Source organism: Drosophila eugracilis, unplaced genomic scaffold (genome assembly GCF_018153835.1).
Source record: "Drosophila eugracilis isolate 14026-0451.02 unplaced genomic scaffold, ASM1815383v1 contig_764, whole genome shotgun sequence".
NCBI lineage: Eukaryota > Metazoa > Arthropoda > Insecta > Diptera > Drosophilidae > Drosophila > Drosophila eugracilis.
In genome coordinates this window covers 204,028-227,780 of record NW_024573661.1, presented here as the reverse complement: position 1 = coordinate 227,780, position 23,753 = coordinate 204,028, and the positions used below count along the sequence as shown (strand labels likewise).

At 41.2% G+C, this 23,753-nt stretch overlaps 1 protein-coding gene across 1 annotated transcript; it reads left to right on the top strand.

The window, feature by feature from the left end:
- The first annotated feature begins 421 nt into the window (after positions 1 to 421).
- LOC108107150 (zinc finger protein sens) lies at positions 422 to 18,121 on the top strand. Its single transcript, XM_017214557.2, has 5 exons — positions 422 to 1,541; positions 9,749 to 10,526; positions 10,818 to 11,213; positions 11,641 to 11,822; positions 17,055 to 18,121. The coding sequence occupies exons 1-5, from the start codon at positions 1,100 to 1,102 to the stop codon at positions 17,432 to 17,434; spliced, it is 2,178 nt and encodes a 725-aa protein (XP_017070046.2). The 5' UTR covers positions 422 to 1,099; the 3' UTR covers positions 17,435 to 18,121.
- Positions 18,122 to 23,753: the final 5,632 nt, after the last annotated feature.

Sequence of the window (23,753 nt, the reverse complement as noted above, 5' to 3'; positions counted from 1 at the left end):
AAAGCAGAGCAGGTAAACCAAAGGCCAGCAAACACGCGCCCAGCACACGCACACGCAGCACCCCCCTTGAACCCCGTACCACTGTGCCACCCACTCCTGCCAGCACCCACCACCCACTCCACCATTGTTCGGCGGTCGCATTGATTTGAACGAATCAAAGCGGTATGCGCACTAAAAATACCAACAACAAGCTACCAAAAATCCAGATTAACCATGGCCAGCTGGAAATGGGGCGTGGCCAAGGGCGACAAATGGTGGTGGCTGTTCCGATTCCACTTGGTCGCCGCCGTTCCAATTGGAAACACCCGTTGTCCCGCTCGCACTCGCAGCGCCCGTATCGAAGCGGTGGTGGTGAGAGCGCTTCCGCTGAGTGGAAACTCGAGGGCCGCTCCGCTCGACAGTCGCTTCAGTCGCCATCAGACGCTCGCTGACAGCGGTAAAATCGGAGCGTTAGCAATCCGAGCGGGGAATAGTGCAGACACAGATACAGATACAGATACGTTTACACATACAGATAGATAGGCAAAGCAACGAGTGCCGTTCTCTCGCTGACGTCGCTGCCAGCGTCGAAGTCGCTGCCAAATCTAGGCGAAAATCGCAACACTTGGCACAGCATAGCATATCTGCCATATAGCCGTACTCCGGATCCGGCGAAAAGTCAAGTGCAGGAGGCAGAGACCGAGGCAGTGGCAGAGCAGCCGCAGCAGCAGCAGCAGCAGAGTTTTCCAAGCTCGGCAGCAGAGATTCACTCTCGGTCGGGCGCCGGCGTCAGCGTTCCACGGGATCCGTGATTAGGTTTTACGGTGTTTCAGTCCGCTCGATGACGCCGAAGCCAGCAGTTATGCGACCAGCAGCAGCCAAAGCAGCAAAAGCAACAAAAGCAGCAGCAGCATTAAAGCCCTAAATCTGTGACACTTCCTTCCGGTAGCCACGTTGCGTATACGCCACCGTAACCGCATTCGCATGCCGTCGCGTAAAAACCAAACAGTTTCAGTGCCAAAGCCAAAGAACAAAAACCAAATAACCAAAACTTAAGTTAACCAAAGCGAAAACCTAGAAAAATATAAATAAAATAAACTAAATCAGTGATAAATCCGAAATGGACGTGGCCAAAATGCAAGCCACTTCCGGTCAACATCTCCTGCATCCGGCCGCACCGCCCGCCCACCAACACCACCTGCCCCTCGACTATAGCCTCGGCAACTTTAAGCCAGCCATCGCGGCCGATTTCCCCGGATCCTTCCTTACCAGCCAACAGTCCTCCTCGGCCTCGAATTCCGCCTCTTCTTCCGCCTCTGCCTCGCTGCAGGTGAGGGATCTCAGCGCCTTGACGGCTATGGCCACGATACCCTCGCCCACGCAGCTGCTACACCAGCGGATCCAAATGTCCGCGGACGCGGCCCTGGGTCACCATCAACAGCAGCCGACCCAGAATCCCAATCCCCCTCAGCCGCAGATGCCGCCGGCCTCCTCATCGCCGCACGAGTACGCACCCATGTCCGCCTTCAAAGCGGTGCTGCCCAAGAAACGAAACTCCGACGGTAAGCCAGAAACACTTACTCTACTTGGGGATTTGCTAAGGGAAATCTTGAAAATCAATCTATTTCTAATTTGATTTTTAATTTTTATTAATAATGTTAACGATTTTAGCTAATTTTTAATACACTTCATTCTGGCTTAAGTCCTCATTAACCATTATTTCATTTTATGAGTAATGTTATGGGATTACAAAAATATTAAAAAATGTTTTATTTAATGTAATAATAATATATTTGTTGTCAAATTTGAAAACTAAGCCGTAATCAAATTATATTTGTGGTTTTTCGTTTTCTTATTAACATTTTTGTTTAAGTCTAAATTTATTTTACGACTGAAAGTTAATATATTTTTAAATAGGCTCAACTTTTATAGTCTTAAATAATGAAGGATAAAGTGAACTTTTAAATTTACTTCTTCAAAGAAATATTTTTAGGATCTTTGGATTTTAAAAAACAAAAAATAAAAAAGAAAGCATTTAAATAAATTTCTGCCTAAAAGTAATATTATTTTTTAAACCTAACTAAAATTGAAAACTACTTTTACTTCGATGAAATCTAGTTAGCTCTTAAAATAAAGAATCGTATCCAATCCTCTCATAAAATCCTTAAAAAAGCAAAAATTTAAATAAATGAATTGTCAGCAGAACAACGTCTTCAATCAATGATATTCCCGTTCTTTCGTCAATATCAACATTTGTCAAATTAAATTTTTATGCAGCCTCCGAACAGATTGGCATAAGCCCATTCACACCCCCACCACATTTCATATTCCCCAAGTTAATTAAAAAAAAAAAAGGAAAACAAAAAGAGAATGAAATCAACAACACGGAAACCGTGAAACTCGAATCCGCAAAGAGCCGCGACAAATCCCCCAAAGGCGGGTCCGGAGGCAGTGTAGGAATTTTTTAAAAATTTATTTGAATAATGTGTGATTTTAAAATATCGCACTGGCCATGTCCGGCCTGAGAGTGGGAGCCCAAAAGGCTGCACGGTGTCGGTTTAATTGGAAAAAGCCCAAGCTCGGTTCGGTGGGAGCGTGGAAAACAAAAATTGTTCAGGGGCAGCAGGAGCAAATATTCATTATTCCGTTTGTGTGTGTGTGTGTATGTGTGAGTGTTTGCGCGGCGCTTAATGGTCAAATCTTCTGTGCGGACATGGGGCGGAAAAATGGATATCGGGGATTGAAAAATCCATAGCTGGACCACAGATACACAGATACAGGGATACGGCTGCGAAAGGCAAACAATCGGCCAAACTTGTAGATACACAGTCCTGTGTCCAGTTCAGTCCGGTCCAGATACACATGTATGTATGGGTGTGTATCTGTGTATCTTGTATCTGTGTGTGCAGACGCCGTTGTCATCGCCATCGCTGTTGAATTTCAAATATGACCATTGAATGAATGAATGAGTGCTTGCACGGTAGCCCCAGGCTCCAGAGTTGCCAGATAGGCCCATTTAGCTTTAGAGGGTAAAATAGATTTTAACTTATTTTCAAAACAAATTTTGAATCTTTAACTCAACCATTTTTTAGGTTTTTACAATAATTCAATATCTTTTATGATAATTTGTGAATTATATTTGTGCCTGATAGTTGAAAAGTTTTCAGTTTTCAACATTAAAATAACTCAGATTTTTCCAGAAAGAAGCCAAATTGGCAACACAACCCAGCACATGTGCGAATGTATTTCTCTCTCTGTCTCTCATCCATCCCATATTTTCCCACTCACACGCACACACACACACACAAAAAGGGCAGCGACAAGCGGATTTCATTTACCGGCATTACATGTATCCAACGGATATGTTTTTAGCTCTCCACCGCTTCCAACACAGACATGGATATGCGGAAAAAGCACACACACACACACACTCACACACAGACCGAAACACATTCGCACACTGAATTTTCAATTCCGTTTGCCGCGACAAGCAAACCGCCCTCCCCGCTCACCGCATTTCCTTCCCTTTTCCTTTCTCTAGAGAAAATGAATTTCGCTTTGTTTGTTGGAATATTTTCTCGGTTTTGGTGGGACAATATATTGGTTGATGTGGCCGAAGTTCGCAGGGCTGGCTCTTTGGTGACTGATTGGCCCCGCCTGTTGACGGGACGGGAACTTTGCTTAAATCTGTATGATATAACCGCTTAAACCCGAAGGTTTAATGGATTTAAAAAGCACTGTAATTGTATTCTGATACTTGATCCTTGACAGGGATGGTCCTACAAAAGTCACTTAAAAAACTTTAAAAATAGTTGCCTACTTTTTAACGTTATTTTAAGTGATACTTTCTTTGTAAAATTAATAATTGAATAGGAAGAAGAAAAGTCTTTTACATATTAAAGCTTAATTGCATAACTTATCTTCTTACCCATTAAGTCAGAACCTTGCCCCCAAAGGTCAGTCATAAATATCGTCTCGATTTGCCATTAGCCCACCCACCCATGAATGGATGATCTTAATTTTTGTCATACGCCACCGCCGTATGACTCAATTAATGATGCCTACGGCCGCTGGTCGATCTAATGCGTAGACTGGAAAAACAGATCTTTGACACCGGCACTTCTGAGTCACGAATTAAGTTAAATTGTGAAAATTGCTCGGACCCAGACTAAAAGTCGACTAATAGTCTGAAAGGGGTTCATGGGTTAAATGGTAGCCAGTACTCAAATTACTTTAACAGGCAACTCAGAGCAGCATTGATTCATTCCCATCTACAAAAACAAGCTACACCCCCGCAGAGACATACTTTGGCAGTGATATCAGTCCGAAAATCAGAACGATTGCCATTGCGTTGGACATATAAATTAAAAAATATCTGATTTACGTTCAGCGGCTATCGCGTTCTGCAGGCAGGCTATTCTTATATATGATGCCACGAATGCGCCGATATAAATTTAAAAACAAATTTACTAAGCCCTTTTCAATCACACCAAACAATTGAACAATTAAAAAGGCAATCGAAATCTCGCATCGAATAAATAAACCTCTGACAATCGCCAAGACTTTGGCTTATCTCGAAGAATTATTGGAAAACTTGTATTTGTCACCGTGGAACTGATTGGTTTTAAAAAGTATAAATTAAATAGTTGGAACATTGTGAAAGTGAGTAATACTAGTGCAGAACAACGAAAGTTATGAATGTCTTTGAAAATAGCTTAGTTTCCTAAGAATGAGTAAGAGAGACCCAGGCAAATGTTTGGGCAAATATCCCACTGACTTTATCTAACTACATGACTGAGATATCAGCCACTTAAATAACCATTCATCTGAATAATTTTCAGTGCATTCACAATTCGACAAGCCATATTCCTCTCACGAGTACGATCGCAAAGTACATTATTGATCAATAACAAATTGTCGCAACGAAAATCAGAGCAATATTTATGAAATGTTTACGACACACGTCGTAATCATTGGCAACTCATCGCCTGTCATATATTTTTCAACTTCTCACAAGTAGACGAAAATTGGGCATTGTAAATCTATAAAGATATCCAAAATATCGCCTAGCCAGTCAGTCAGTCAGCCAAATAAAAAGAAAGCCAAATCCGCACAGGGTGTATCTGCAAGATACACAAGAAGGAAAATAACAGACACATATCCCGAGGGTGAGAGATAGTTAACTACGCACACACACCGCGCCACGCGTTATGATTTACGATCCGAGGTAAATACATAACGACATCTAAACATGTCAATATCCTCTGTGGCCAGTTGTAAAATCGAAAGAGTAAAAGTATCATAAAACAAGCGAGCGACCGATAAGTAAACAAAGGCCAACCGGCCACAGACCACAGACATAGTTGGTGCAACATTAAGAAAGTACTATATAGTTCGGATCGTTTCCCTTCTACCATTCCCGTTTCCCGTTTTTTGTTGTTATTTATGCCCTCGATTGCCGTCCAGTTCAGTTTATCATTACTCGAATGTTTGACAAAGAAAAATCAATTTCCAGCGCAAAGGAGTTGAGCTGGAACCCAACCCCGTTTGGCATTTGTCACGTCCGTTGTTTGAATATTGAAATTAGAAGTACCCCGATCGATTCCCGCTGCTGATAGTATGAAGAACTGCGATTTTCGATATCGAATTTGTACCGCCATAAAAGCTACCAGAGTAGATATCGGCTTATAGCAACAATAAACCGTCTCGCAGACTGCACATCAGATATCAGCTAAATTTCTGCTGTGGGCAATGGTAGTAGTCATGTGTACTTTGAACCTAAAAATCAAATCGAACAAAGTAAATCGAATTGATATCAAATGCAACAGAATAGAATTGTCTAGAAAACAAATGTTATTTCTTGAATTTTGTAATATTTTAAAATCAAATTTTAGTTTCTGTTAAGAAAAAGTGAAAATTGTCGGCTGCCTGGGACCACCAATTAAATGAAATTTATCAGCGAAAGGAAAAAGGTACAAAATTGTAGTTCTAAAGTTTAGATAGCCTTCTGATTTATTGCCCAGCGATAAGCAGCTGGGAAAGGGTGCAATGTAGAGGGAAGGGGCTTGGGATCGGTGGGGGAACAGTCATTGCTGAGCTATTGGAATTGCGAGCGTTGGGTGCCGACCTGATTGATTTGCAGTGTAAAAATAAATAATGTAATTGCAATTGGCGACATTTGGCTAGAGGCATCAAAGAGACGCTGCCGACGGTTCTCGACTAACAGCTGATAGGTAAAAGCCAATATATATGTACATACATGGCCAAGTGTCGAGTGTTTGGATACGCAATCCAAGACTACTAAAGTTGCCCAACTCCTCTTTCTCCTATTATTTTATTCTTGCCATTCCAATTCCAAAACCCAAATCCAATCTCAATATAAATATAAAACTCAATTTCAAACAAACTATAAAACCAAATTTTAAATTCTCTCCCAAATATTCCAAAAATTTTCCACAGCCTCAATAAAAACCAAAAAATTATATATTTTTTTTTTTTTTTCCCTTTTTTTTCCCTTTTCCTTTTCCCCCTCTCTTCTTTTTTTTTTTTTTTTTTTTTTTTTTTTTTTTTTTTTTTTTTTTTTTTTTTTTTTTTTTTCTATAGTTGGATTTGTTTTTTTTATTATAACCACTCGCCCCCGGCCCCTGTTGCCCACTCCTCCGCCGACGTCGATTTAATCGAGTCGATACCTCAAAAACACTTTGCACCCACTCCGGCGCCCGGTGACGGCCTCTCGATTTACTGATTTTGCTCCACAAGAGGTGCTGTAAATTACGGCCAAATATGAATATGTTAAGCAGCTAAATGAGCTGAGCAATCGACTTTTTATTCTTGGAAAAACACAGTTCTTAAAACAGGAAAAGGTATATTATTTATATTATATTTATATAATATTTATTAATCAGCTTTCCTTGGGATAACTTTTTGTAACCTAAAGAATTTAATTCACTTTCCAACTTTAAAGCCGGAAAACCAACAAGAAGTATTTCCAAAATGTTTACTAAACAATTTTTATAATAACCGCCCGCCAAATTGCACAAACTGCCAAGTAATTATAAATGAAATTCCAAAAATTAACACCTCCAGTAGGAGAACCAGCAGCCCCGGGCCAAGCCGTTAACCCAAACCAAATGATAATGGCTGCAAATCGCCCCAAAACAATAATAATCCTGGCGAGAGCCTGACAATGGGTTCGTGGGTCCGTGTGGGCGGAGGACACAAAACAGGGCGCAGGATAACAATGATTTCAATTACCATGCAGTGTCGAATAATTATTTTACCTTCTTCCTTTTTATGTGAACAAGTGCGTGGAGTGCGTGAATATTGCTCCCGGGCGGATAAAAACAGATGAACGTCGAACCCGAAGGGCAGGCTGTAGAGGTGGGTGTGGGTTATGGGTGTTGGGTATGCTTGGGGTGGACGAGGGCTAGGTCTATGTCTAATGTTCACAAATTTATAACTTTGCTGCCGACCGTCGAGGGGTCGTTGATGCTACTTTGCCAGCCTCCAGCAGCCGAAGGACTCGCCACCCTGGAGCGACATCGGGCACATGCTTAAGCTCATTATTATCGTTTAAACAAGTCGCTCTACGTGCGCCACCAAAAGCCACTTGTCCTGCTCCTGGTCCTTGGGGTTGCTTTTGGGCCCGCAAGCTTCTGCCGAACGTTAAACGTTTCCAATTTTATTCCATATATATTTAGTATTGTGTGGGCCTGAGCCCCCTGTTCTGGCGTTATCCTGGTGGTTGGGCCATTGTCTCGTCCTCCATTCGATTCGAATTTGTTTTTGGCTGGTGGAAATGCTCTCGGGACGATTGCGTATATAATTAGAAAGAAAGGGTTGGGCTGGGCTGAAACACATTTGCCATAATGTCAATGATTAAAATTTAGATTTTTAGGGGGAGTTCAATATAGATGGGCCAACATAAGGTAGCTTTTAAAGGGGTATTCGAGTTCAAAGATCTATCAAACATCTTTCTTTTTATTAAACCCAATACTAAGTCTTAGAACAACCAAACTTAGCCTAACATAACGATGATCAAACGAATCCGAACTAGTCTGGATTATGGGCAATTTCCATATTCAAAAGCACTTAGAAGCAAAAACCAAAATCCAAAGGCCCAAGTTCGAGCAAAAATAACAGCAGCGGGAGTTGCAACAACAACAGCAGAAGGGCAATAAAAACACTTGACACTGTGGCAGGAAAAGCAGGCGAGCAGCAGCAGCAGCCACCCCCATTTTTGTATCTGAGTATCTGATGGATACGTGGGCCTCTCTGCTCGCCTGCCTGCCTGCCTGCGTTTAGTGCGTGGGCTTTGTTTATATTTGCTTGGCTTTGCGTTTTGCCGCCTCACTGACTCCGTAGTCCGTAGTACGGCCCGGAATCAAAGTCCCGCCCACGTACTTTCCGCCTACATCCCCCTACCCCTGCGGCAGTTACTTTTATCTGCGTGGCGAATTAGAATGTTGTCAAATTGTTATTCTTTTGTTGCGATGCGGATTCATTCATTCATTCGATTCGCCTCAGGCCCCGTCGCGGTTTTCACTTGCCTGGCATACGGAACACGGTAGACGGTATATGGCTGGCATACGGGGCACAGAGCACGGCATACCCCTTTCCCTGCAACCCCTGTCCTTTTGCGCCTGCGTCAATTTGCACACGCGGAATGTCGCCGTAGTTCCAGTTCCCAATCCCCCGATTCCAGCCGAATCCCATCTCTCCGGCCCGCTGTGTGTTTTCTGTTTTGTCATGCTCCATTTAGCCGAGTGCGGACCGAACAGATGTTCTATTTAAACGCACATTATTATTATTTCATTTCGACAGGCGATAGACTCCGAGGATGTGTATTTTGGGTGCTGTGCACCAGGCGAACGTTTTCATTTGCGTTTTACGGGGTGTGAAATGAGGTTTACAGAATCCGAAGATGGGTTCTTAAGAACAGAAAAGGCGGTTATTTGAACTCGAAAAAATCTCAAGTTATCAAAAAGTTAAGTTCTCTGAGTTTATTCACAGTCTTTATACTTCAAAATTTTATTTTTATATATTCTAAACTTACTTGATCAACAAAATCGTATAAATAAGAAAAATATATGATTAAAAAAAAGATATTTAAAATCATAAAAAGTTCTACAAATATTGAAATATAGAATATCAAGCCAAACAAATTAGAAAACTTTAAGATCCTAGTTAGTTTCTTAATACAGACAGAACTTGAATGTGGAAATCTTGTCGGGTGGCTGCTCCTGTCCAGGGGCGTGCCGGCGTCAACCCTGAGCGCCGGCGCCGTATACGGACACGGATTTGTATCTGTGTCCGTGGCCATCATCGCTGGGCAAAGATTTCGGGGTGACGATGCCGAATGATGACGCGTTGATGTCAAATGCGGAAAGCGGTTCATGAGAGGGGAAGGATTCGTTGATTAGGGTGAATTAATGGTCATGTAAGGTGGATTAGGCGATTGAATACGAAAATAATTACATTTGAAATTCGATACGCTGCCAACTGGCACACATACGAGGCTGTTCCTGTGTGTGAGGCTGCACAGGTGGATTGCTTTCCCTGCTTTTTTTTCAGTGAGTGATTGATGATTTGGAATTTGCCTAGCTCTGATTTTACTAAATGATCTTTGGAAAAGGAAAGGAGTAATTTTTTTATCTAAAGAGAAACCAAAAAGCCTTCTTTAATATATATTTATTCTCTTACTTTTCTTTTTATATAAAAGTAAATCCCAACTTTATACTAAAACCACACCCACTCTTCACTCTTCCAGATGCCTCGCTAGCTTTTAGCATAAGCAGACTGGTCAAGACTGAACAACTGACGGCGATGGCGGCGGCTGCCGTTGGCCTGAAGCCGCCGGCTCCAATGGAGGACAACAACAACTCAATCTCGATGCTGAGCAAAAACCAACAGATGCACCACCAACAGCCGCATCTTCCCCAGCGCACCAAGCCGGCCTTCATTACCGCCAGCGAAAAGCTGCGCCGACAGTCGCGTTCCCGTTCCAGGTCGAGATCCCGGAGTCCCTGCTCCTCCCAAATCGACATGGAGGATGCGGAATCGCACCATTCCCTGCATTCCCGTTCGCGATCGCGTTCTCGTTCTCGCTCCCATTCCCGCTCCCGTTCGCACTCGAGCAGCTCTTCCGTGGAACTGGAAGTGGACTCGCCACCCGGCAGTCCGCGGATCAGTTCGCCCAGTGGCGTCTCCGCATCTGCCTCTGAACTTTTGATCACCGCCAATGGTGGAGGTCGCAGCATAGGATCAAAGAAGTCGGATCTCTTTTCCGTATCAGCGTTGCTCCGCCGAGATGAGCCTCCTCAGAGACGGACGCCACGCAGCCCGCCGTTGGGACATCTGACAGCCAGTGGGCTGGCAATGCCTTTCAATCCGCTGGAGGCGATGCGCCAGGGTTATCCGCCCAACTACGAAGCGGCCATGTTCCAGCGTCCGCTCTTCTCGCCCGCCCTGCCCTTCTTCGCCGCCGTCGCCTTCCACCAAGGTCAGCAGCAGCAACAGCAACAACAGCAATCCGGTCTGGCAGCAGGGTAAGTGAAATTTTCATTTCTTATACTAGATTCGGATTGGGAAAGAAAGCATTTAAAACAAACTTTTAACTATTAAATATCAGATATTAGAAACACATTCAAAGCTCTTTTCAAACACAAATACTTTTCAAATATAGTTAAGCTACTAAACAGCTAAAAGCAAACACAATTTAAAGCACAATTTCATTACCAGATTAGCTCTTTTTTGCCCATTTCGCCATGCACATCTACAGACTCTGCCTCTCGGGACCCATTTTAATTAACTCGCCTCAATTAAATGTGTTTCCGCAGCTACCATCCGGACTCGCAGGAAAATCTCTTCCGTCTGCGGAGTCTAATGGGGCCGCTCCAATCCGCTGGGCAGAACAACTCCTCAGCGGCAGCGGCGGCGGCAGCAGCAGCAGCGGCTGCCGTCGGCGTGGGTGTCGGAGTGGGCGTGCCACCCAGCGGTGGGCATCTCGGTCTGCCCCACTCGCCCCACCTGCACCACTTCCACCACATGGCCGCCAAGTGGCCGGGCCTGCACCAATTCAGCGACCTGTACTCGTGCATGAAGTGCGAGAAGATGTTCTCCACCCCCCACGGCCTCGAAGTCCACTCCCGCCGGACGCACCACGGCAAGAAGCCCTACGCCTGCGAGCTCTGCAACAAGACCTTCGGCCATGAGGTCAGCCTCAGCCAGCACAGGTATGTGTAGAATGCCACCACAGGGGAGGAGGATCTATCTAGGGAAATGGGTTCACCACTGCATGGCAACACTTAAAAAAATTTATAGAAATTCTGGGATATTTGTTGAGTTTAGATAAATTTTATTCATTGATTTGAGATTCCTTTTAATGATAGGTACTTAAAAAATAAAAATTCTTACATAAATGACGTAAATGAACTATTTTTTGTGAGTGTAATAAGTGGTCTTCCCGCCTGGGACACTTTGCATTACTTAATTTAGCCAAAATGGCTGGATTTCAGCCTGACCAAATGTTTGCCTTTGTGGCAGTAGTTAAAACACGTCCACTTCTGTCCACTTTGGGGACTTACCGGACCTTAATTACGGCGAACGTTCATTACTGGGACCCCACTAATCCCCCAACCCAACCCCTTTCCACTTTTCCAGGGCGGTGCACAACGTGGAAAAGGTGTTCGAATGCAAGCAGTGCGGCAAACGCTTCAAGCGATCCAGCACTCTGTCCACCCACCTGCTCATCCACAGCGACACGCGGCCTTATCCCTGCAACTACTGCGGCAAGCGGTTCCACCAGAAGAGCGACATGAAGAAGCACACCTACATCCACACAGGTAAGCAACTTGGTTGTGGCAACATGCAAGCATACATATAAGGGGTTCATTTTTCGGTGCAGATATTTTACCAGGAACAGATTTTCCTTTTAGTCTTCGTTTTTCTTCCTTTCCTTGTTGGAGAAACAGCCATGATCTTTTAGCAGCGATTAAGCTTGTAAACGTATTTAATATCACTTTACCTAGAAATATCTTTTAATTAGTAAGTTTGAATGTTATTTATTAACAAGTTAAATATAAACAGAAAGCAGTACAATACGGAATTCAGTATTCCGAGATAAAACACGTGCTGCTTAGTTTATAACCTGCTAGTTTTAGAGGGTATCATAAATCACAGAGTTTCTGCAAAATTCTAACCCAAAGCAAACTTTAAAGAATTTCGCCATAGCACAAACGCAGTTTAGGGCACCATGAGTGTGGGGTCTGGGGTGTGTGTGTGTGCCGTTGGAGCGGGCTGTCAAGGGGGCAGGAAGCGTCGCCATTAAAGCGGCGAACCACCCCGAAAAGCCGCAGTCGCCAGTTGCAATTACAGTTGCCATCGGCAGAACCAGATATGGCGAAATCTCAGGGGAAGTGTGGGGAATGGGGGGAGGGTGGCGAATAAGGGGGGTTTGAAAAAAATGGAGCAGACGACAGCTCGAAAAGAGCACCCAGTTTGCTCTCCGGAAATCGCAAGGGAGAGATTCAGGGTGAGAGAGCGAGAGAGAGCTGCCAGTGATAAGAATCTGAATCGGAAAGAATCTATATACTGGAAGGCCTGCACACAGATACTCCGCAACGCACACACACACACACAGATATACCCACTAAGGCACTGAGAGAGTGAGAGCGAGAGAAAGAGAGATAGAGAGAGGCGGGCTGAGAAATCACAGCCGACCAATGAAAAATTTAGTCAAGAGATTTTGATTTTCTGTTTTATACGCGCGCACTCACACGAATAACAAATACGAGGCACACACATACACACTCTGCCGTGGTGTAGGTGCACACACACCCCCGGAAACTCGAAAACGAAACGGAACTGAAACGCCATTGCGAAACAGGGCGCAGGCAACAGCAAAAGGGGGGAAGGTCGTTGGGTGGGGCCGACACATTAGCATCGATTTCAAGTTCTTGATGGCTACGTGGAAATTTCGAATATAAAATGCGATTTCTTCTAGCTTAGAAACTCACAAACACAAATCTTAAATTTCTATTTGAAAACAATAAATAAATCTAAACTTTTATAAATTCTTAAACCTTTTCCTTTCAATTTAAAGATAACTGATTTATATCTACTTAAAACATAAACTATACTTAAATTGTTTTTATTCAGATAGAAAATATCGAAATAGCAAAGAATATTTTTAGGTATTGTACAAAAGTTTTACTGGCTAACTTGCTTTGGAAAGGCTTTTGTTTTTCCAATATAGTATTAATAATATTTTTATAAATTCTCAAATAAAAAGCATCTGAACGGAAAATAGCTAAGAATAAACACGTTCTTTACTTCACATCTGTTCAACTTCAAAGCCATTGGCAAAATAAATCAATACTTTTTCCCGTCATTACATTAAAATTCATTCGCTGTAATCAGTTCTATATTGCTGCATCAGATTTCATTCCTTAATATATACTCGTATATATACGTACGCACACTGGATCATTAAGCATAAAAAGCGAAATTCCTGTTCGGCTGGAAATCAGTTTACAAATGGCAAGGATAATAACCTCTAATAAGCAGACTTTCCTCGCTGATGCGTCTGGTGAAATCAGTGAAAAAGAAATCAGCACCCCGCAAACCCGCACAGACATACAAAAAGAGAAAGAGAAGTATTCCAGACATTTTTATCGTTTGCCGTCTTCGATTTAGGACGTGTGCCTCCCCCAACCTCAAAGGCCCCCAAAAGGTCCTCCTACTCCCTCTGCCGGAGGCACATGTGGCCATGTTGGCCCCGAACATTTCAGGATTTCCCATCCAAGTGCTCTGGTTTTTTCTTGCTTTGGTTCCGCTCGGTTCGCTTTGCTTTCCTTACGACTTTTCCTTAATTTTCCTTCTTGTGTCGAGACGTGTTTCCATCCCAGACAGCAGATTTTTCCTTCTTTCATCTGATGTGATTTTTCGGAACAATTTCTTCGCTTTTTTCCGTTCGGTTTCTTTCTGCATTTCGGTATTTACTTTTTGGCGAAATGTTTTATATGCTTAGTCCGTGCTTTTCCCTTTCGCATTTCCCTCTTGCTCTTTTTTTTTTTTTTGTTTCGGTTTTATTTCCCTGCCTCAGATTTTCGTTTTTCTCAATTTATGCGCTATAAAAAGAAAGGGAGAAAAACATTTTAGGATTATTTTATTTATTCATGACTTTTGTTTTCCATTCCAAAGTTCAATCTTAGTGTGTCTGAGGTGCAAAGGTGTTTCGGGTTAAACAAAATCAATATCTTAAACTGTAGAAAAACTTTTAAAGCCTAAAATCGTTTAAATTTCCCAGTAGTTAAGTATTTTGGATATTGTATAGTATTATATCCTATAAATCATAGCAGGAATTTGTAAAAAATAGGAGTTACATAGTTTATTAAAGTACAAAACATACTAGTCAGTAAAACCCCTTTCTTTGACCTTCCTTGACCCTCTGTGAGGTTCATTCAAATCACTTCCCAAATCAAACCAAAGCAATTTCCCATCTTCTTCGCCGTCGGTCCACAGGGCGTATGCGTGATTTGATTCCCAGCGCTTAGCGAAAATTGCCAAACCACCGAAAATGTTGCGAACGTGTTGAATCAGGAAACAAATTCAGAGTACAAGAAAGAGGGTAAAACTAAAGCTTAACATATTAGAAGACTAAAAGGAAAGCCATTCAGCAGGCAGCCAAGATTTAAAAGTATCTCCACAATGTGAAGCAATAAAAATCCTTGGGAAAGCAAGTTACAAAAAAAATCGGCCCTGATACATAAGTTCCTTCTGCAAGGCAATAGCCTCGAGGCCACCTAGCCCACTTCTCCACATCTTTCCAAATTACCGACGGCCGACGGGATTTTTCTATTTCCTTATTTTCCTTCTTTTTTGTTTTTTTGGTCTCGTTAGTGCTCGTGGGTCGTTCTGGCCGTGATAAATAATAAAAGCTGCTCTATAATCTCTGCGACTACGTGACGTTATTTGTGCCGATAGTGCACGAACGTGCCCCGAGCCGTGGACCCAAGAGAAGGAACCCTCCAGATTCTGCATCCAGGCATGCTCGGTGAGGCCAGCTGAGAGTCGGTTCTTATCTGACTGCTCAATTTTACTGTTGCTCGACCTTCCACTTCGCCAGCAGCCCAACCACCCAACAGGCCACCCACTCAAAACTCCTGCTCCAAAAGGAAAAGAAATTCTCATGCCCCGGGAGCTGAAAGTTGAATCAGAGCACATCCCTACGGTCGAATGTTTCACAATCACGTCGCTGCAATTCCATTATATACAACGAAGCTGTCTTCCGTTTCGTTTCGCTGGATTCACAGCCCTTCTCTTTCGCTCACCGCCTTTCCCTCTCTTTCACTCCACCGCTATGTACCCGTATCTCTGCTTATTTTATATACACTTTCCCAATTCTCGGTAGGGAGTTACGGAGTCAGGTCCTCTCAAGTTAGCATGTTGTCGTCGTTATTTTGTTGCCGTCGACCCAATCTCTTACTATATATGTATCCGTATCTGTGTGTGTGTGTTGTTGGCTAGTGTATGGGTATGAGTGTAGTACATAAAATGTAACCCAACAAGTCTATGCCACTATCTCCGTACAACAGAGGGCTACAGATAAGAGGCAACTACCACTATAAGCAGTAGAAAAATTCAGAGAGGGAAAATAAATATAATCAAAGTTTTTGTATAACTGGGGAAAAGCTGAAAATATGGGTTTCTCTTCTTGCTAGAAGCAAAGACAAAACGAATATTGATTTTAATTATAAAAATAATTGTATTTTAGTAATAAAAGAATTCATAATACAACTTCCCCTAACTTAAGACTAAATGCTGTACGCTTTCCAAATGAATTTTGTATTTTCTCAATTTCCTTCTGCAATTTCTGAGATTTCATTATAACCGGCGAAATTTTCATGACATTTGTGGCTCCAGAAAAATCGTTCATTTCGAAAGCAGCTTTCCTCTCAAATCTCTAATGAAAAATTCAACAGCATGAAAATGAGCAATAAATGGGGTATAAAGCACAGAACTGGGGGAAGCCCTGAATAAAGCGGGGAATAACGAAAAAAGAACCCCACAAAATTGCTTTAAAAATGTTAACAGAGCAAGGAAAATTCCGACTTTAAATGCGAGCGCAACCACAGAACATCACACTGATGAACCAAAAAGTTTAAATTTGAAAAACTCCAGGACTCCCCCATCTCTGGAGCACAGGGGATGGATGTACCTCCCGGCTGCGGTCTGCGGAGATGACTTACATGGAGTCTTGGGGAATGCTTCTGTCTGGCGACGATTCACTTTTTTTGGGGGTTGACGCCCGAGATATCCCATCTCGGTGTGCGTGTGTGTGTGTGTATGCAGCAAGGGGAGGAATGGGATGGCTCATGAAGGCACAAAAGCTGCTAAAATGGCGCACACTGGTTTAAGATTCAGTCAGGCAGGAGTAAAATCCAGCGAGGCTCAGGAGATGGACTTACAGATGTTACAGATAGTGCAGTTTAGTATCACTCCCAAAGCTGGTTTATTTGAAAATGAAACAAGCAATAAAACAAACAAATCAAAAAATAAAACATGTCATGCCTATCCTATTAATATATCATTGGTATTAGTATGCATGTGAAGTGTATGTATGTGAGGTAGGGTTATGCAAATCAGTTGGCAGCCCTACTAATATCGAATAGAGTCGAGTATTGAAGAGCCCATTGAGAATGTCCAGCACTAAGAAGTAGAAACCGTAAAGTTGCAAAAAGGTACCGTTATGAAATAATCAGCCGAAAATTCGTCAATCTGTTGTAAAGTCGCTCTAAAGCAATGGTAAAACCATATCTTTAACTTAAATACCTATTATATTTATTATTAAATAAAACATGCTCACACGTATATTTTCATTTAAACTCTAAAAAGTATTATTTTAAAGCTTATCTTGAATTTTATTTACATTTATATTTTCTAGATTAAGCAGATAGATATGGAAAGTAAGTTTAATTATTGTCAATGCACCTAAAAATGAACAAAATGAGGAAAAATTTGTTACTTTTAACTGAACAAGCTCAACTAACGTGTATTATCCTTCTATTTTCCAGGTGAGAAACCGCACAAGTGCCAGGTGTGTGGCAAAGCCTTCAGTCAGAGCTCCAACCTAATAACGCACTCCCGCAAGCACACTGGCTACAAGCCCTTCTCCTGCAAGCTGTGCCACAAGGCCTTCCAGCGGAAGGTGGACCTGCGACGACACAAGGAGACGCAGCACACGGACCTGCGGGTCCACCTGGGCAAGGTGGACTTCATGTCGGCGGCGGCGGCAGCGGCGGCCTCTGCCGAACTGAGTGCAGCAGCAGCGGCGGGGTCAGTGCCGGGCGGAGTGCCAGCGGGGAGTCAGGGAGCCAGTGCGGTTGGGTCACCATCAAACGGGGCTCCTCCGATGGGCACACTCAACTGCCAGAAGGTCTCGCTGCTGGTATAACATGAAGGACAAACCGAAACCGAAACCGAAATCCAAACCCAAATCAACCGCAACCATTGTGCAATAGATAGAAGTGAAACGCTTCGGCAAGCATTCTCCCTTGCTTGAAGCCCAACTCCAAAGAGAAAAGATTAAAACAATTTAAATAATTTTAAGCCAGCCAGTTAAACAATATTTCCAATGTTGCCAAAAACTAAAAATAGCAAAGACAAGTTAAAATCAATTAAAGCCAGCACTATAGTCAGTCTCAAGTTCTCATTAAAACGTAATCGTATTGCCATCTAACGAACATACCAAAGCTATTCCAAAGCCAGTGGAGGTTCCAAGTTTTTCTTAATGTATGTCAGGTAATTGTATTGCCGTGTGTGTGTGTGTGGCCCAGAGGCGGCCAGTTAGAAATCAAAATCAAATTTAGAAATTCAAATTCCATCAATAACAACTGTGCGTGTCGTACTTTGTAAAATGTAACAAATTAAATCCAAACACAAGGAATCCAATATAAAGAAACCATTCGAAAGCGTGAAAACAAAAGAAAAATGTTCCAAGTTTTCGCTTCTAGATAGTTGTGAAATTTTAACTAAATCGCTGTATTATGCAAACTATTTTGATATTATATCATTCCAATGAATTTAGTCTAATTAATAAATTTTTTAACTTATTTATACATATTACGTGTATGTATGTAAAAACCGCTAAACAAATATATATATATATATTTTCATTTTAATGTTCAACAACATAATGTATGTAATATTAAAATAATAATTATGAAGACAACAATTAATCTACATTCTAAGTATTTTTATGTTTTCAAAATAAATTGAATTTATTAAGCAAAATATGAAAATAGAATTTTCTATGGGGTTAGATGGTTAGATGGTAAAAACCATTAATGTAATTTAAAACTAAGGTAAACATCACACAAGCTGTCAATAAGAAGTTGGACAACCTCGTTTGGTATTCGCAAGACAAACTGCAAGGTCCTTCGAATAACCCTGAACGTCAACGTATACGAGTAGAAATATAAAAAAATCATAAGTTCAACCATGAGAATTATAAAGAGGAATATTTAAACTGAAATGATTAAATCATGAGTGGGTGAGGCCCACTTGAATTTGTTTTCTATTCCCCAACGTGTCCAGCCGCAGATATCAAATATCACGTACGAGACGAGGGTGAACCATCCAATGCCATTTTCCATCTTCATCTTGGAGCTGTGTCTCTACCAAATTTGACAATAAAAAATATATAAATTGCAAACGGTGAACGGTGAACTCCGGTAACATAAGCTATCCGCTCCTCCGCCTAGAGTTGGACTATTCCCAAGTCTGCAATTTGCACAGCAGCAAATTGTCTACTTTGCAAATGGAGTTGAGCTGTAGCCAAACCAATTTCATCAATAAAAAATATTTCTGTCTACCTTATATAAAACGGTGAGTTACTTTTTCGTTGCCCTGGCTCTTTTGCATATGACAATTTCTATGGCAAATATATAAAAAGGGTACGTGGATATTGCCCTATGAATTTGTAGTAGCCGCAAAATGTAAAATGAAATGGTTAAGGAAATCAATAACAAGTTAGGAGTTTGGTAGAATAAATTTCAGTCTTACATTGTTTAGAATAACCAAATGTTGAATGTCTGATTAAAAATATTAAACAAATTCCCACGATTAGTAATTATGTTTGCACATTTGCAGTGCTGACAGCAATATGGAATCGAAAATAAAAATTAATAGAAAGTTGACAGAGGGAGTATTACGAAATGAGAAGTCGTATGTTAATTTATGCAATGATCGATAACATCCTGCGATTTAATGAACAAACATCTATGCCGCCCGCAACAAAAGCAAAGCCCCAAGATCAAACGACCCATGGATGGTCGTCGACCGAGGCGTTGGTGATCATAAAACATTGATCAATCAATCTTAAACGATCTGGAAAAGTCACAAAATCAGCAACTTCCGTCGACAGGCACGAGTTGAGCGAGTGGAATCGAAGTATAAAATAGTACGGAGCTGATCTTTATGCATTATTGATTGAGCGAGCGTTTTTATGATTGCATAAAACAAAAAGCAAAAGTTATAGACTCACAATGCGGGTTCTTTGAACGAATTAAACGCAATTAGCAGAAGGTACTTTCAGCTTATGAGTGTCGGGAAATCGGTTCCGTCAGGATCAGCTCTTTTCAAAAACTGGGCTGGGTTTTTAAAGTCATTCCACAAGAACATCTGCGTGCCGATGAGTTTACTCAAGGCGATCTTAATGCGAATTTATTGCCGCCATCATTATGGCTCTGAGACATGAAAATCATTTTGGGGCGATGACTAAAGACTTTTCAACAGCTTTGCACCCTTTTCGTGTATCTCCGGACTCGATTATGCTGGCCTTTTTCGTTCCGGATGAACATCGGATAAGACAATGGATCTTAATTGGTCTTTATTTGTGAAAAAGTATTATTAAATTACTCAAAATTTGGGGTTAAGGTGGGAATTTACTTTTACTTTTTTAAGGAATGAAATGAAAAAATAAAGGAAGCTTATAAGGGCATATAAATGATATAAGTTTTGACTTATTACTAAGTGTCAGCTTCATTACTGCTTATTGTAAAAAATCAAAATATATTAAATGTGTTTGGGGCCTCCACTTAAAGCGCCAACCTCATTGAATTGACCTCACATCGAAGTGCCCCTGACAATCCATTTCATTTTCCCCTTCAGCGAACTGACTCAGCTGGTCATCTTGGTGGCGAAACACTCCCTCCCCCCAGCTGGACACTTAATGGGAATTGCATTTTTATTACACAAACAGACGACGAAATGTTTATTAATGGCCCAAACACACAGGGCCATCGGAATCATCGCCATGACAATCGACTGCCAAATGCAGTTAAATTGATTCCGCCTCCGATTCCCGTAACTGCATTGCTAACTAAGTGTAACACTATAACTGCAAATGTTGTTACAACGCCCAGCACTGAGCACCTGCTGACAATTTCAAGTGCAGGCCGAGCAAAAGAACAACAACACGCACAACTGGAGTGATTTTCCGGGGGCAGTTGAGTCCTCTATCCCCTGTCCTCCCTCCTCGGTCCTCAATCTGCAATCCTCCCCCTTGATTCTGCTGTAGCGCCAGGCGCGGAAACCGCAATTGTAATCCACGGATGCGCAACATCGGGCAGCTTCCCAAACTAATCGCTCGCTCAGCGGGATCGGGTGGTGGCTGATTGCCTGGGTGGTTGCTTCTGCACTGCGAAAAATAATTAAATTCAAAGGTATTTTAAAAAATTAATACTTATGCTGTCTTCCAAAATGATCAAACTAGATTTATAAGTCTATTTTTAAGGCCAATACATATCTGGTTGAATTGCTTCTTATTATTATTTTTTTGAAAATTCAAATATAGTTACATAGATTAGGTACCATACTAGCATTATATACAAGCTTATTTTATAAACTTCTTAGGTCTTAGGTGGTACTTTCTTGCAGTGCACAGCCTCTGCATGCGGCGCTTGTTGCCAATTGAATATCTCAATTGTCGCAAGGCTGAAGGCTGTTCGGGTGATTATTTAGCGAAGGGAGTGCGTCTTGCCTTGACAAAAGCAAACAAAACGCCCCGACCCTAAGCAGAATCCCAATCCCACTGGAATAATTCAGCTGTAACCCCGTTGATATCCTTTACTCATTTCCCGCACCCTCGACAACGAACTGAGGAAAGCGCAACGCCTGGAAATTGAGCATTTTTGGTGTCATAAGTTGGCATTAGGGTGGACCCACCACGCTAGAGTAAACATCAACAAAGCGCATGAAAAACTAAATATGTTTAAAACCCACAACAATCCAGGCAGTGCATTGTTCATCAAGTGGATAATCAAAGCCAATGTAAGGACACACCATATCTTAGGTTTTCTAGAATTTTATTTGACTTTGCTATATTATAAATGTAACAATTGTCTTATGTACTTTTTTAAAGTTATAGATCCAAAACTTTGTTATTTCTTAAATCAAAAAAATAATTCTACTCTTATAATAAGTTTAACATATTTTATTTAATCAATAAAATCAAACTTATTTTGTTCATATTAAAAATATGTTGTGTTGGAGAAGGCGGGCCTAAAAATAAATATCCCAGTTTTAAATCGGTCAAAAACGTCATTACTCACAGCCCACGCTTTTTGATTAAAACTTTAAGTAGCCTCAAGTATGCTCAGTTGGTTTTTATTTTGGAATTTAATTGATGTTAGAATTAAGAAAGAAACTTGGCTGATAGGTATGCATAGAAATGTTAAATGAATTTAATATTCTGTTTGTATAATTCGGTTTTTATTAGGTGTTTTTAGGGTTGCCTTAAAAATGCTGTTTATAGAGGGACTGCTAAGGCTATAAACGTTGCTTATGCTGAAACTAGAATACTAATGACAGGATATAAATAAAGGTTAAAGTGCAATGATATACATTAGATAAATTTGATAATATATTTAAAAAGTATCGCAAGGTGGTTTCAACTAATTTTTCAATTTCTTGACAAATTTTCTTTGCAAAATGTCTGTGTCCGTTTAATTTAATTTCCCCTTGAAGCTGCGTTGGAGAAGGCGGGCCTAAAAATAAATATCCCAGTTTTAAATCGGTCAAAAACGTCATTATTCACAGCCCACGCTTTTTGATTAAAACTTTAAGTAGCCTCAAGTTGCCAGGGAATACATCACAGCCCACATTTAAGGCTTTAATTAAGGAAAGCGAGAAAAGAAAAGTGAATTAATTTAGTATTCCTGATTTATTTGTCTCATGATTTTCCCCGAGCGAGGACTTTTTCAGGGCCCGTGTCTGCGATGAGCACGATGAGTTATTGCCGTAAATCACGTAGAAGGTATAAACTCCCAGACAAACTATGAATGAGCAAGCGAGGAGAAGGACCTCGAGGACAACTGCGAACCTGTTTATTAGTCCTCTAATGCACAATAATACTTAGTGCCAAGGGTAGGAAATTATTCGGATCCTCTGGGAATACTTACCGAGTTGGCTGCCAAATGTGACCTCTGAGCCCCTGACTGCATCTTCTTTTGGGTGGATATTGAATTACGGAACACGTCTCGACTTTCTGGCCGAGGCAGGACCAACTCCACGCTGGAGTTAATTTGTGCTCTGCTGCCGGAATTGTTGCTGACGTTTTTACATAAAGTCGAGCATAAATCACATTTACCCAATGCAGAGAGTACAGACCAGAGTAACAAACGAATCTGAATCTAAATCCGAATAGAAATCGGAATCGGAATCACTATTCCCCCCACTCAGCTCTTGATTTCGCAGCGATTGAGGCGAAAGTGTTGCAAGCCAACACTCTGTAATTCGAAGCCCTAAATACGAATGCGATTATGTGAAGAATTTCGTATTGTAAGCAGCCGATTCTTCCTATTAGCACAAATGGCCACAATTTGCCATATAGCCACTAAGAAGCGTAGAATTACAAATGACATTAGACCGCAGAGGTGGCAGTTGCAGTCTCTAAAAATGATGGAATCTGATTTCGGAAAACCAAAAGACCTTGAATGGATTGAGGTTTCCATATGCCCAAATAAGAAAAAATATGTTTAAAAATGTTTAAAATAATTATTTTTGATAACCTAAAACAAACAACAATAAAAAGTTCTTAATTATTAAAGATGTCATGGCTTAGTTTATATGAAGTTCCGAATCGGAGTTATTAACAATACTTTTTTTATTTAACATTTTTGATGTTCGCAGAAAAATTTCCAGATGTTTAAAATTTTTTAAATAACATTAATTATCAATCTATGATAACAATTAAATTCATTAGTTAATAAAACATTTAAAAAATGCAAAATTCGCATTTATTTGTGTAAACTTTCCTGAATATTTTATTTATGCTTAAATTAAGCTTCGTTTTAAGTCAGTTGGCTAACATTTAGTCAGTTAACTACTTAAGTAATGAAATTATATAAAGTACAGCAAATTTGATCTCTCAACTAAAAAAGATAAAATAACAAATATATATACAATCTCTCTAAACAAGATTGAGTTAAACTACCAACAATAAAACCAAAATCAGTAAAAGTAAAATCCCGTAGAGTTCTGATTATTTCCCACACTTTAGGATGACACTGCACTTGCCCGTACACATGTTATTCCCTGGTAAATATTGTCGTAGGATTCGTAGATCCATATCCCAAAGCTGGAAATCTCGTTAGATTCGACGGGTTGAACAAGTGCCTTCCATTAACGGCGTTGTGCCGGCCAGAAATCAAACAGAGTCATAAAAATTTGACACTGGCAGGACTTCCCACAATCCGCACCCGTCAAGTGGA

What these genes read in the sequence shown, in the direction of transcription:
- LOC108107150 (XM_017214557.2), top strand. Translation starts at nt 1,100, where the DNA reads ATGGACGTGGCCAAAATGCAAGCCACTTCCGGTCAACATCTCCTGCAT. An exon ending in CAAGAAACGAAACTCCGACG is followed by an intron (nt 1,542 to 9,748) that starts GTAAGCCAGAAA and finishes TCACTCTTCCAG; the next exon opens with ATGCCTCGCTAGCTTTTAGC. An exon ending in GCACACCTACATCCACACAG is followed by an intron (nt 11,823 to 17,054) that starts GTAAGCAACTTG and finishes TCTATTTTCCAG; the next exon opens with GTGAGAAACCGCACAAGTGC.